The sequence below is a fragment of the Perca flavescens genome, chromosome 15, assembly GCF_004354835.1.
Source record: "Perca flavescens isolate YP-PL-M2 chromosome 15, PFLA_1.0, whole genome shotgun sequence".
Classification (NCBI taxonomy): Eukaryota; Metazoa; Chordata; class Actinopteri; order Perciformes; family Percidae; genus Perca; species Perca flavescens.
This window is the reverse complement of record NC_041345.1, coordinates 1,790,494-1,804,966: the sequence shown is the minus strand read 5'-3', so window position 1 is coordinate 1,804,966 and position 14,473 is coordinate 1,790,494. Positions and strand designations below refer to the sequence as shown.

Below are 14,473 nucleotides of genomic sequence, written 5' to 3'. Positions count from 1 at the left end.
TTTTTATAGCTAATCGAATGTGTTTGTAGCTTGAAAGAAGCTAGCGTGGACTGCTGATTAGCTTACAACGCTAGTATTCGGGGCACAAGGAAAGTAAAAACAGATAGCTATTCATACCACTAGAAAGGCTCAAAATATCACCACACTTCAACAGTAGCATAATGAGGGATTCCTACATGTTAACCCAAGCATTGACAACTTTGTAAGTGTACAGACAGTTTATTATTAAAAAGATAGATTAGAAAGACAGTGTTAGCGTTCTCGCGGTCTTGGGAGCTCGAGACTCGAGTCACCGACCTCGCCAGACTTTCCAACGGCCGATAATCGGGTTGGTGCGACAGCGCCTAAACACAGTTTGGCTGAGAACCTTAAACCGTCTTCTCTCAGCTTCAATGCACAAAAGAGCAGCTCTTTGACATTGTTTGAATCCGGATTTTCTGTAGAAATATTATTATTATATATCGTAGCTTTGCACTGAGCACTTTAAACCAAACCAAGTAAAGAGCCTTTGTCTTGTAGTGCATTAGTCGCATGGCTCTCTACTGTACAAACAGTTCATACATATTAATGACTAACCGGTTGGCTGCAGGCTTCGTCCTACCGCCTGACTCCCTCCCTCCTTCCCTCCCTCCCTCCCTCCCTCCCTCCCTCCAGCTGCAGGAGGCCACGAACAAAAGCAAAGGATGAGAACGGGAGCAGAGGAACATCCTTGACTTAAACCTGGAAGCTAATGCATAAACAGTACGCACAGCGGTCAGTGATCCCCAAGCTGTATCCCGTGTAGGAAAGAGGATTAGGGCCACATGGGAAAAACTGTATTTGAGTTCTGAGTCAGAATTCTGACTTTAATCTGAGAATAAAGTAAATGATATGACTTTTAAACAAAGTCTAAATTAAAGGTGCTGTAGGTAGGATTGTGAAGATCCAGGATTTAGCCTAAGAATTTGAACATCAACAACTTCTCAGTCCCTCCCCCCCTTAAAGCCTAAAACGGTCTGCTAAGCCCCTCCCCCCACAAGGGAGAATGAATGCGTGTGCATGAGCAGTGATTGACACGCAGTTAGACACCTCCCCCTGGCCCTGATTGGTGCATCTGAACAGTTAAGACACTCCCCCTGGCCCTGATTGGTGCATCTGAACAGTTTGACACTCCCCCTGGCCCTGATTGGTGCATCTGAACAGGGAGCTGTGGATTTTTGTAAATCCCACTCCAGGCTGTAGGTGGAGCCAGAGGAGCTGGATTTATTTAAATTACCTGCTTCATGTAGTTCTACTGGAATGTGGTCAGTTTCAGCTGATATGACAGAAAAGGGAGTTTTAAAAGGCGTACCTACTGCACCTTTAATGTACTTTAATCTCAGAATTCTGACTTTTTTTCAGTCTTTTAGGTTCTCCAGTTTTAGGTTTTTAGAAAAAAAGTCAAAATTCAGAGATCTGAGTAAGAATTCAGTCTTTATTTTCATAATTCTGACTTTAAACTCAGAATTTGGCCCTAATCCTCTTTCGTACTTGTGTCTATTCTGCCTCTGATATTCCGAGGGCGAACACATATTTACATATAGTTAAGGCCAAAAGTTTGGACACACCTTCTCATTCAATGCGTTTCTTTATTTTCATGACTATTTACATTGTAGATTCTCACTGAAGGCATCAAAACTATGAATGAACACATATGGAATTATGTACTTAACAAAAAAGTGTGAAATAACTGAAAACATGTCTTATATTTTAGATTCTTCAAAGTAGCCACCCTTTGCTTTTTTTGATAACTCTGCAAACCCTTGGTGTTCTCTCAATGAGCTTCATGAGGTAGTCACCTGAAATGGTTTTACCTTCACAGGTGTGCTTTGTCAGGGTTCATTAGTGGAATTATTTCCCTTATTAATAAAAAAGCAAAGGGTGGCTACTTTGAAGAATCTAAAATATAAGACATGTTTTCAGTTATTTCACACGTTTTTGTTAAGTACATAATTCCATATGTGTTCATTCATAGTTTTGATGCCTTCAGTGAGAATCTACAATGTAAATAGTCATGAAAATAAAAAGGAAACGCATTGAATGAGAAGGTGTGTCCAAACTTTTGGCCTGTACTGTACTCAAGAGGCAACGAAAATCCTGCTGGACAAGGCTATAATAGTTTAGAATTTTTAACTAGTTTTGACTTTTTTGTGACTTTTCGGCATCAAGCTGTTGGGCAAATGTCTTTATTTATGTAAAGTAAATTATAATAGTTTATTTTGGCCAGTTTTGATTATTGGGGCGGGCTGTAACCATCCCCCTCCCCCCCTGTAAATTAAACCTATGCTAATTAGTAATAAGTAATCTCATTTTTGAGGGGCTGAACGTGCGTCAAAACGCGTGAACATTTGCAAACGCATCAGAACCTGGGAACATTTTTCTATATTTAGTTTTAATGTGGGCCAGATTTAATGCCATAGACGTGTTTTATCCCAGGTTTGATTTAGTTTGAGTTAGTTTTCAGAGTATGTTTGCTAGTTTAAAGGTCCCATGGCATGAAAATGTCACTTTATGAGTTTGATTTAACATTAATATGAGTTCTTCCAGCCTGCCTATGGCCCCCCCAGTGGCTAGAAATGGTGATAGGTGTAAACCGAGCCCTGGGTATCCTGCTCTGCCTTTGAGAAAATGAAAGCTCAGATGGGCCAATCAGGAATCTTCTCCTTATGAGGTCATAAGGAGCAAGGTTACCTCCCCTTTCTCTTCTTCGCTCAGAAGTGTGTAGCTACATATACATCCAGAATACATGCACGGAGAATAGCTGTGATGATGAATGTTTAATATTTGAGCTACTTTAGTGTCTGATGTGTCCGTATGAGAGTTCAGTAGTGAAATACAAAAGCTAAAAAGCTAAAATTCAAAAAGATTTACGCTCATTTTTATTACTTTTTCTTTTAACCTGTCAATATAATTTCAGTTTAGTTTGTCTTGAAGGTTTTATTTAGTTTCAGTTTACTAAAAAAAGAATATTTTTCACTTATTTTTCTTTTAATTTACTACAATAACAACGATAACCCTGCAGCTGGGTAGCCATGTGGACACTAAAACGATACTAAAAGCCCTGTGGTAGAGCTTATTCAAGTGAAAAGGTGCATCCATTTTCCTCAGTGGACCCTGTGTCCAGTCTACAGCGGTGAAAACGTTCCCTGGCGTTATGCATGGAGTCATCAAAGCCCCGACAAACTGACATTTTGGAAAGATATGATAAATTATTCATACGGTGCAAAAGCCTGAGCAGGTAATTGGGCGTGTGACTCTGCCGTTTCAGGACTTATATCTAAATGCAAAACTCAAATTCACAGAGGACACAGAGGACAACTGTCAGTCACTTCTCTCTGAAGACATTAGTTCTGGGTCTGTGTGTGTGTGTGTGTGTGTGTGTGTGTGTGTGTGTGTGTGTGTGTGTATATGTGTGTGTGTGTGTCTGCTGGGTGTTTGGAGAGGAAAAAGGAGTGCAGACAGCCGTCAGTAGAGTGGAAATATAGTGCTTTATAGAGGGAAATAGACTGTCTTGGCCTTCAACACACACACACACACACACACACACACACACACACACACACACACACACACACACACACACACACACACATCACACACACACACACACACACACACACACACACACACACACACACACACACAGACATCCACATACACACACACACACACACACGGTTGTTTTACTATCTTTGTGGGGACCCACCATTGACATAATGCATTCCCTAGCCCCTTACCCTCACCTTAACCATAACAACTAAATGCCTAACCTTAACCCTTACCCTCACCCTAACCATAACATTGATTAGCAAATCATGCAAAAACAATGATTGATGATTTCATCGCCTGAATATTCAAATCCTCTCTGGTTCTGAGGGAGTGTCTCAGTCTCAAAGTCGGTAAATCTGCCAAATTCTGCTGTGAGAGTCGCGTCATTTGGAGTTTGAAAAACTGTTTTCCATCTTTTTGGTTTGGTGCACGACTAGCCAGGGTGCATTTTTTTCAAATAAGTCACACTGTCGCAAATTGGCAAAATATGCAGGGCTTGCATGATGTCATAATCCCCGCATTTTCGTTGCAAAAAAGTCCCATAATGTATTTTTGCAGAAAGTTTTGCGTTTACTTCACACAAGAGCAGCCATTCTCCCCTATTGCCATGGGAACGTTATGAAGTATCATGTAATTATGCTCAACAATCACAAAAAAAGTCAGCATTTTTCTGGAGGGACTGCCGAGTATGTACATATCCACAGTGTTGATGTAACGCAGAAGCATAAATCAGCCTTTACTCCCTTTGTGCATCCTCCTCACCAGTCGCAGCAGAGGAAGGAGCACGATGGCCCTTCGGGGCCCCTGAACTTGCCGGAGCTGGGCGTGTCCATGCACTCTGCGATGAACGCCTGCAGATCGTTGACGTGCACCTGCTCCTGTGTTTGAGCCTGTGGGAAGAAAACCCAAAAGCTTAAAACATTTTCTACATACTAATCTGAGTCACAACCATGTTTTTGTATTTCAGATTCATTTAAGTGCCCATATTATGAAAAGTAATCTCTTGTGCTTCCACACGCATGAAAAAAACCCATCCATGGTGTTCTGAGTGAGATCTGGTTTCTGAATGTGTCCTGCCTTCAGTTTCATGGTGAGCTGGTCAACACCTGCACGGCTTTTTACGTCACTAGCCGAAACGAGCTCGCTAAATGTTAGCATGCTAGCTCGTTCTCAATGGCAAAACGCTGCTACAACACACACTAGTTCACCCTAATCTACTAAATAAATTGTATAGAACTACTTACATGTCTCTGTTCTGCAGGTATTCCACGCTAAGTGTGAAGTGCGCTCTTGTTTAGAAGAAGTCTCCCGGCTAATCCTGTCTTGTACTGACTGAAGTTGGAGAAACAGCTAGCTAGCTCATGTAGTCCTTACCTAGCTACTGAGCATGTAGTCTTACCTAGCTACTGAGCATGTAGTCCTTACCTAGCTACTGAGCATGTAGTCTTACCTAGCTACTGAGCATGTAGTCCTTACCTAGCTACTGAGCATGTAGTCCTTACCTAGCTACTGAACATGTAGTCTTACCTAGCTACTGAGCATGTAGTCCTTACCTAGCTACTGAGCATGTAGTCTTACCTAGCTACTGAGCATGTAGTCCTTACCTAGCTACTGAACATGTAGTCTTACCTAGCTACTGAGCATGTAGTCCTTACCTAGCTACTGAGCATGTAGTCCTTACCTAGCTACTGAGCATGTAGTCCTTACCTAGCTACTGAGCATGTAGTCTTACCTAGCTACTGAGCATGTAGTCTTACCTAGCTACTGAGCATGTGCAGAAGTTGAGAGGTCTCCCTCTGTAGCTAAAACAGAGAGCTGAACACAGGGTGAAAAGAGGAGCTGCATCAATGTGCAGTACAACAAAAATATGGTGTTTTTTGAAAATTAAACCATGTAAACCAATTCTGGTACAACCTCTAAATATAATTATGAACATGAAAATGAGCAGAATATGCACCCTAAAAAACGCTGGGTTATTTTAATAACCCAATTGCTGGGTTAAGGCTGTTGGGTTATAGGTTGGGTAGATTTGACCCAACGTTGGGTCAAAGATTGTGACCCAACACGATGGGTTAAATGAAAGCGAGGCTCGTTCTTCCGCCATTTCTGGACAGAAGGCGCCAGGACGTCAACGACCATAGCTGCCGGTAAGTGATCAGTTTCAGACGGTAAAACAATAAAAATAGGTTATTATAGCCAGACAATTTTAATGATAGTGTGAACTGAAAGACATGTTAGCATCAACTTAGCTCTCTGTATGGTTAACCATAACGTTAGTTCCCTTTAGCCAGCGAGCTATAAGGACATTAACGTTAACAATTAGCCGTTGGCTCAAGTGTTTAAAACTTATGTTGTAGCTAGCTAGCTAACTGCCTCTCCTTTAACGTTAGCTAGTAAATCTCTATATTGCTATTTTGGTTCCTAACTGTAAACACACATTACTCCTTACACGGAATTAACTATATAGGGTTAACGTTATGAGTATTATTTAGCATCCCGAACGTCATGATTGATTGACGCACTTGACAGTGAAGATGACGGAGAGGAGGAGGCAAATAGGAAGCGTTAGCGTTATGGCCTGAGCTCTCGGACTTTTTATAAAATCTGATAATAACGCAAAAGAGGACAATGATAAAGTAGAGACTTGCCCCCTCCTATGTGTTAAGCAGCCTAACAGTTACGAGGTATGTTTGTGTTTAGGTGTATTTCTGTATTGTTAATATGTAGTTAAGGTAATGTTAGCTAACGTTAGCCTAGCCTCAAGTGAGTCAGCATAAAATCAAGCTAGCGTTATTTTACAATAATTAGAAGTATAACGAGACGGTTGTGTTTCTACAATATTAGCGCATATTTGAATGTAAGTGTATTGTGTAACGTGACGCTTAATATGGATAAGCTGTAGCTACATTTTCATAATGTAGATGGTCTGGCAAAGCGAGACTAATGTTGAACTAAACTTAGCAGTAGCAGCTAGCTAGTATTGTCGGCTTGTACTCAAATTCAGTCTTTTTAACAGTTGATTATCATCCCTAGACTTTGTAACCTGTGGTCTGAAGAAAATGCTGTACTATGGAAATATGTATTACAGTATCTCGGGTGACACATGCTTAAATAGGATGGACAAAGTTGCGCGTTTTTAGATTTTTTTACTGATTATTTTTGCTGTTTTTGTGTTGATTTGTAGTCTTGAAAGTGACAAATCATTTCAGGGATGCTACAGTCTGTACTGCCTATACTTCACTATGCTGGGCTGCATTAGCTCTGTTGTAGATTACAGTGTTTCCTTTAGGATTTTTTTTAGCAGTGGGGGCAGGTCATGACATATGCTACTTTATTTATTGCAACTCATCTTAGTAATATGATCTATAATCAGACTTGATATTGCTGTGGAAATGTTATATCAACTAGTATGTATACTAAGCAATACAAAATATTGATTTTGTGGAATGGAACCTGGTAATGAAGCTGTTATTTCTTCGATATACTTTTAAGGTTTAAAGTCCCAGCCCCAAACCGGCTGCCTTCAGAGCAACGCAGAGCTTCTTTGGAACAAGGAGCAACATTTGTAAGTTCATGGTAATTTATCTTGAATAACTTATTTTTTAATTGAGTGAGAAGCTTTTTTAAAAGCTTCACTTTGATTGGACAATTTTGATGTAAGTCAGAGGCATAGTCATGATATTCATATATATGTGTATACTTTCTTTCTCTGTTCATTAATCATTTTTATAGAATATCCGTATGAGATCCTTAAGACAGCTGATGGGAAATGCATGGTTAGTGGTCCTGAGGAACAGAATCACATAAATAATGAAAGACGTGTCATGGTCCGGATACTTGTGTCCCACTAGTTGTGCACTTTGGAGAGAAGTAAGTATCTTTCACACACAGATTATTTTATTATTTTTAAGTTGTGGGCTAGTTCTTCACTAATGTGAACTGCATCTAAACTACTTATCTCATCCCTTTGATCTGGGATCAGTTAGTGCCATCTTGATTTATTTTTTTATTTTATATTATTTTTTTGATAATTACTGTAAAAAAAACTGTCAATATATTGTGGTAGTGTTAAATGTTAATAAAATTCATATTGTTGTCAAGTCCATCTTCAGGTACAAAGGCTATGCTGGCATCATCAATTGTGGATCAGTTTCCATGCCTGAAGGACTGTCAAGGCACAGGCTACGTAAGTTTTTAACCACACAATAATGAACTGACCTAAAGCAAATGTGACAATCCCTGCTAGGGCTGTGATGGTTGGTGAGAAAGCAGTGTATCACGTAATATGGGGGTTAAAAACCTGTTATGAGAGTAGTGTGGCAGGTGCCTTAAATCAGGGACAGTGTGGCCGCAGAAGGAAAGCGAGCGGTGAGAGTAGCATTTTTGAGTGCAAGAGGAAAAAGAGATGAAAAGATAATGCAAAGTGAGTTAAAAGTGAACAACAAACCACAAGCTTCTCAAGACAAGGTGGCTTCATGTGTTGATAGCCTAACGGCGGTAAAGTGAAGGGAGTTACCCTAAAAAACATGGGCTTAAACCTTACAACACAATACGATCATCTTTAGAAAGAAAACATCAACCAAGTTTGAGCTTTTTGTGCAGAATCAGGCAGGACATGTAAGGCAAGAGCTATTCTATTATTGGCTCAGCTTTATCCTAATTTTTACTTCAGCTCTTAATTTCAGAGTTGCTTCTGGCTTAGTTATTACCTAATGTGTTTGAATTCTTTTTTTTTTTTAAATCATTTTTGTTTACTTCTAAACTTTAGGACGACGCATGGTTCACCCCAGGGAGAGGGCATAAACCCACAACAGGCTTTCTGGAAGAGCATCTCCGTAATTTCTGAAAAAGACTCCACTCTGGCAGACGAGTACATTTAACATCACAAGTGCCACAAGACACCCGAGTCATTTTACCAGGTACAGCAAGATGTCTGGCTCCTCCATTTCAATCCAATTCATGTTGCATTTAGAAGTGGATTTGACTTATCCTCTCTCCTGTTTGCAACATAACAAGTACTTCTTACTTGAACTCTATGGGCCAGTTTCATATACAGAGATTAATCTTTTTACATAACTGTTCATTTAATTGTTCTTGTAGTCTAGGGCTAGGCTTGATTCTTGTATGGGAAACCGGCCCACTCTATTAAAACATTAGATATCTTAATATGTCACAGCTTGGTAGAACTTATCGATTTCTCTGCTCCTCACAGAACCAACTAGAACTCCAGAGCGGTTCATCCAGTTGACGGAGTGACTGAAGAACAACATCTGGCCACAGTCCCAGGTTGGCCAACACATGCTGGAGACTGCCATCCATAGGGCCCAGTGGATCCCATCACTGGGACTACATCAATGCTAGACATTATCACAGAGTTTCCATGCTTAGTGGACACTCCAGGCATGGTGAACTAGAATCTTACAAAATAAAATGTTGTGTTGTGGTGCTGGGATTGTTTTTCGATGTCAACTTTGTGCTAAATTTTGGGAGTTCATCTAGACTACCGTCTTTCAGATACCAGGACTTGAATCAAACACTGTCAAATTAATGAGAGCTCAGATTGCTAGTTGATAGTTCAATGCATGAAGTTTGAGAAATTGTGACTATTTTGTCCGTTTAATGATGTAATAAATAGAGATGCACCGATTTCAACTTACTAGGCTGTTTCAAATTTCCAAGTTTTCATTGAGTTTGATCTGCCGATATCGATTTTAGCCGATTCCAATTTCATATTTTCTAACGACTTTCCAGCACACACAAATATTTATTTTCTATGTTTTTTTTTGAATAGAAAATTTTTTGAACAGATAATCGATCACTATAAAATATAACTATATAAATGACTCCTGGTGGCATTCACACACATCTAAAGTGAAATGTTAGAACCATTTCCTCCTTCTCACAATGTAAACAGTAAAGTTACCTGAAAACATAAACGTCACACAGATGATTTAACGTCACCGCTCATTTTACACATAGTTTAGAAACAAAACTAAACTCTGAGGGAAGATTACTACGTTTTTAATGTTGGTTTGGAGCGGTATGCATCCCCACTAACTTGGAAAGTGTTTTAAACGGTAACGTTGATACAGCATGTCGGAGAAATACAGCATCTTTTTTTTTTTTTTTTTTTTTGATGCGGCAGAGGGACCGCAGTGCTAGCTTCTTGTCTCATTTGATAAACAGTAAATTCATCAAAGTCAGTGTGCCCGACACTATTTTCCAATAAACTGTAGCTGTCATGTAATGTTAACTGAAATGTATTGAACTGTTTAATTTTGTCTTAAGTGATATATTTGGCTTGTAGCAATAAAAACAAAATGCTGAGATGTTATGTGCGTGATTATTTCATAATTTCATCAATACATTTCATAATGCAAAACATCTAGTGAAAAAAAAAAAATACAGATAACCCAGAAGGTGGGTTGTATTTTTCCAACCCATTTTGAGTAGTATTAACCCAACAACATGGGTCATTTTAACCCATTTTTGGGTAGAAAATATAACCCAACATGCTGGGTCAAAGCCATAACCCAACCCTGCTGGGTTAAAACAACCCAGCGTTGGATCGGTCCATATTGGACCCAGCGCTGGGTTACCAAAATAACCCAAGTTGGGTTATTTTTAACCCAGCAGTTTTAAGAGTGTGGGCACTTTAAACCATGTAAGAGAGAATGCAGCTTTAAGGAGTCTCCCCCCTGCTGGAAGTTAGAGAGAATGCAGCTTTAAGGGGTCTCCCCCCTGCTGGAAGTTAGAGAGAATGCAGCTTTAAGGGGTCTCCTCCTGCTGGAAGTTAGAGAGAATTCAGCTTCAAGGAGTCTCCCCCTGCTGGAAGCAGCTTCAAGGAGTCTCCCCCCTGCTGGAAGCTAGAGAGAATTCAGCTTCAAGGAGTCTCCCCTGCTGGAAGCTAGAGAGAATTCAGCTTCAAGGAGTCTCCCCCCTGCTGGAAGTTAGAGAGAATTCAGCTTCAAGGAGTCTCCCCCCCCTGCTGGAAGTTAGAGAGAATTCAGCTTCAAGGAGTCTCCCCCTGCTGGAAGTTAGAGAGAATTCAGCTTTAAGGAGTCTCCCCCCTGCTGGAAGTTAGAGAGAATTCAGCTTTAAGGAGTCTCCCCCCTGTTGGAAGTTAGAGAGAATTCAGCTTTAAGGAGTCTCCCCTCTGCTGGAAGTTAGAGAGAATTCAGCTTTAAGGAGTCTCCCCCCTGTTGGAAGTTAGAGAGAATTCAGCTTTAAGGAGTCTCCCCCTGCTGGAAGTTAGAGAGAATTCAGCTTGAAGGTCTCCCCCCTGCTGGAAGTTAGAAAATGCAGAGGAGTCTCCCCCCTGCTGGAAGTTAGAGAGAATTCAGCTTTAAGGAGTCTCCCCCCTGCTGGAAGCTAGAGAGAATGCAGCTTTAAGGAGCTTCAGCTTTCCTTTTCAGACCTTCGTCCATTATTATTTTTACAGGCTACTGTATGAATCTGTATATCTGAATATAATTTGAACTGATGATGGCCACTGGCAGAGAAACGAGAGCGTAACCCAATGAAATCCGTACCGTAATGGTGTCGTAGGCTCCGGTGATGAGCGCGATGAAGAGGGAGGACACCATGTAGATGAAGAGCGAGATAAAGGTGTACAGGTAGATCTGGCTGAAGACCCACACCAGCGTGCCGCTGTGCTGCATCTCGGCGAACGTCACAAACATGTCGTCGCCGTTGATCAGAGAAAACAGGCACTCGGACACCATGGACAGGGTCCGGAACTGGACACACACACAGCACAACACACACATTAGTGGAATTAAAGGTATAGTGGAGGATTTTCTTTTTCCGGGTGGATGATAAAGACTGTTGGTCCTCCTGGTTGTCAATCATTCTGGTGATATGTTTACGTAAGGCCGTGGTACGTGCACGTCCCTAGCTTTCAGGTATATATATATATATATATATATATATATATATATATATATATATATATATATATATATATATATATATATATATATATATATATATATGTACAGTACAGGCCAAAAGTTTGGACACACCTTCTCATTCAATGTGTTTCCTTTTTATTTTCATGACTGTTTACATTGTAGATTCTCACTGAAGGCATCAAAACTATGAATGAACACATATGGAATTATGTACTTAACAAAAAAGTGTGAAATAACTGAAAACATGTCTTATATTTTAGATTTGCTTTTTTTTATTAATAAGGGAAAAACTTCCACTAATTAACCCTGACAAAGCACACCTGTGAAGGTAAAACCATTTCAGGTGACTACCTCATGAAGCTCATTGAGAGAACACCAAGGGTTTGCAGAGTTATCAAAAAAAGCAAAGGGTGGCTACTTTGAAGAATCTAAAATATAAGACATGTTTTCAGTTATTTCACACTTTTTTGTTAAGTACATAATTCCATATGTGTTTTTGTTGCAGTGAGAATCTACAATGTAAATAGTGTGAAAATAAAAAGGAAACTTTGAATGAGAAGGTGCCAAACTTTTGGCCTGTACTGTATGTATGTATATGTGTGGTGAGCTTGAGCTACGGTTTCAGCCATTCATTGAAGCTTTTGGGAGAATATTTCACACACTGGCGTGCGCTAAAAGCACAGGTTGGGCTTCCCACTGATGCCTCAGCCGTGAAGTTTCTACTCCACAGGTAAAGTTTGGCTATTTGGAGAAATCCATTTAAAATCACTGCTAGTAGAAGTTGATGTAAGCTAAGCTATGATTAGCGATGCTAGCCCTGGCACAAGTCACGGACCGCGCACACACGGTAAACATCTCAAATTGTGAAAAAGTGCAAATCTTCTTTTGGAGAGTAGGCTTGTATGAGCCATGCCGACAGCAACTTGTAAACAGTGCACTCTCGTGCACACGTTTAATAGGCGTTCCCTCTCGGGAGCAGGCAGAGTGTTGGACATGTGCATTATTTCAAAAAGTACAGAGGGGGGTTCTTTTCTAAAATTCGGGAAAATCCTCCACTATACCTTAAAGGGTGTTTTATGGTAATTAGGCTGTTGTGACCTTCTGCCAGAGATGGGAAGAATACAAAAATATTCTACTTAAGTAAAAGTACTATTCATTTGATGAACTTTTACTTAAAGGTAGCCTGGTGAACCGTCCTGATCTGGCGAGCTCCAGTTCTCCTCCCAGATCAGTCTGGCATCTTGAGATGGAGAAAATTTGGAGCCCTTCGCCAAACGACCGATCAATCAGCGTTGGTTTTGAGGTGGGTTTGGGTGGTGATAGACTGATGGTTTATCCAATCAGATAACCAGGATTTTCAGACAGCGGTAGCCCTAATTTTGTTAGCCGCTCGCTTATGCTTTTTCCTCTTGGATCCTTCTTTTGGAATATGGTCCAGGAACCTGAAATGGGGCCTTTTATTCCTAAATTCTCATTACACAAATGACATGTTGCTAGCTTGCTGAGCTAACGAGCTATGCTTTGGCAGCAGCAGCAGGGGTAGCCTGGCTTGTGCTTGTAGTTGCATACGCTTCGTTGATCTGATTGGTTGATTTGGCCCGTCTATCACCAACTACTTGAGGTGACATGACTTGAGGGGAAAGTCAAATTTTAAGATTCCCAGTTTTCGCACTACAAGGAAAAGTTTCTGTCTGTCAGCGGCACTAAATTGTGGAACACACTAAGTAATGAATTAAAGCAATGTCCAAACATATTCCAATTTAAAAGATGTTCAAAGAAACTATATTCCAGAGGTACAGATAAATACAGTGTAATTAATTAATAATTTGGGCTTACATTGAACAATGTGTAGTATGTGCATAATTATTGTTTATAGGTAAATATATGAATTTCCATTAATTACAATTTTTTTTAATCTCTGTTGACTTATTATTATAACATTATTATTATTATATTATTAGTATAACACATTTAAAAGGAAAGAAAGGGTATAAAGGGGTAGGAGAACATAAGTTTTACTTCTTCCTACTCCTTTTTGAATGTGTAATTAGAGGTCTTTAAGTACAAGAAATTATGGAGTTTTATTTTTTTAACTGTTCTTTTTTTACATTACTATTTTCTTTGGATGTTGTATTGTATTGACATGTTCAAAATAAAAGCTATAAATAAATAAAATAAATAAATAAATAAACTATAGGTGATAGACAGATGGTTTATCCAATCAGCTAACCAGGATTTTCGCCACTTCCCAAAAGTTCTCAGATGGATGTGGCGAGCAAATGCGAAGCAATCCATCTGGTGGAGTCAGGTTAACTTAAAGGTGCCCTGCCATACAAAACTGTTTTTACTTGTATTTTTTTTTTAAATCTGTCAGGTCCATATGTGTTTGTGTTATGTGGTGAATGTGAACATGAACTACTGCTACCTCCTCTGTCAGCTCTAGCCACTGAACAGAAATAAGCAGAGAAATCAGACCAATCACAAAAGCTGGTCAGTCTGACATCATACTTCCTGAGCTCATTACTATTCATGAGCTCGACCAGTTGGGCTGGGTAAAGGATGCTGACAGCCAGGCTCTCATTCGCTAGCTGTTAGCCAATCAGCGAGTCAAGCAGCTTAGCTCGTTGAATATTAATGAGAACTGGCAGAAATCGAGTCTTCCTGCAGGCTTTCTATACCACGCTAGAATGGCTTGAAACAAGGTAACCAAGGATACAGAGTCCATGGTAGACCTTCAGACATCACCACAAAGTGATGAAATACGTGTGGCAGGGCACCTTTAAAACGTAACTCTTACCAAAAAGCAACCTAGGGTCTTTTTGTAAATGTACCAGAGTCAAACTTTCGTTTTAAAAGCATAACTGGGACGGAAACGCCATTTTTAAGATTGACAATATTCTCGTTTTGGGTCAAATGGCCTTGTTCAAATGCTGAGTTCATGTGTAGAGCCCCTGGTGATACTTGGAGCAAAGTCTCATGTTGTGTGGAGCCTG

At 40.0% G+C, this 14,473-nt stretch overlaps 1 protein-coding gene and 1 long non-coding RNA gene across 4 annotated transcripts in view; one reads left to right on the top strand and one right to left on the bottom strand.

Moving 5' to 3' along the window:
• Positions 1–4,183: 4,183 nt before the first annotated feature.
• Positions 4,184–14,473, bottom strand: part of LOC114568867 (mucolipin-1) — a 44,623-nt gene continuing 34,333 nt past the window's right edge. For both annotated transcript variants that reach the window (XM_028598487.1, XM_028598488.1), the window contains 2 exons: positions 11,100–11,306; positions 4,184–4,457 (listed from right to left, as the gene is read on the bottom strand). In XM_028598487.1, coding sequence (XP_028454288.1) covers positions 4,326–4,457; positions 11,100–11,306 — 339 coding nt within the window. In that variant the 3' untranslated portion in view covers positions 4,184–4,325. The remainder of the gene's footprint in view (positions 4,458–11,099; positions 11,307–14,473) is intronic.
• LOC114568868 (uncharacterized) lies at positions 5,532–9,320 on the top strand. Of its 2 annotated transcripts, XR_003694352.1 has the most exons (6): positions 5,532–5,714; positions 7,060–7,132; positions 7,300–7,437; positions 7,669–7,753; positions 8,336–8,486; positions 8,780–9,320. It is a non-coding gene; the product is annotated as an uncharacterized LOC114568868 (long non-coding RNA). The 2 variants fall into 2 exon arrangements; XR_003694353.1 differs by lacking the exon at positions 7,669–7,753.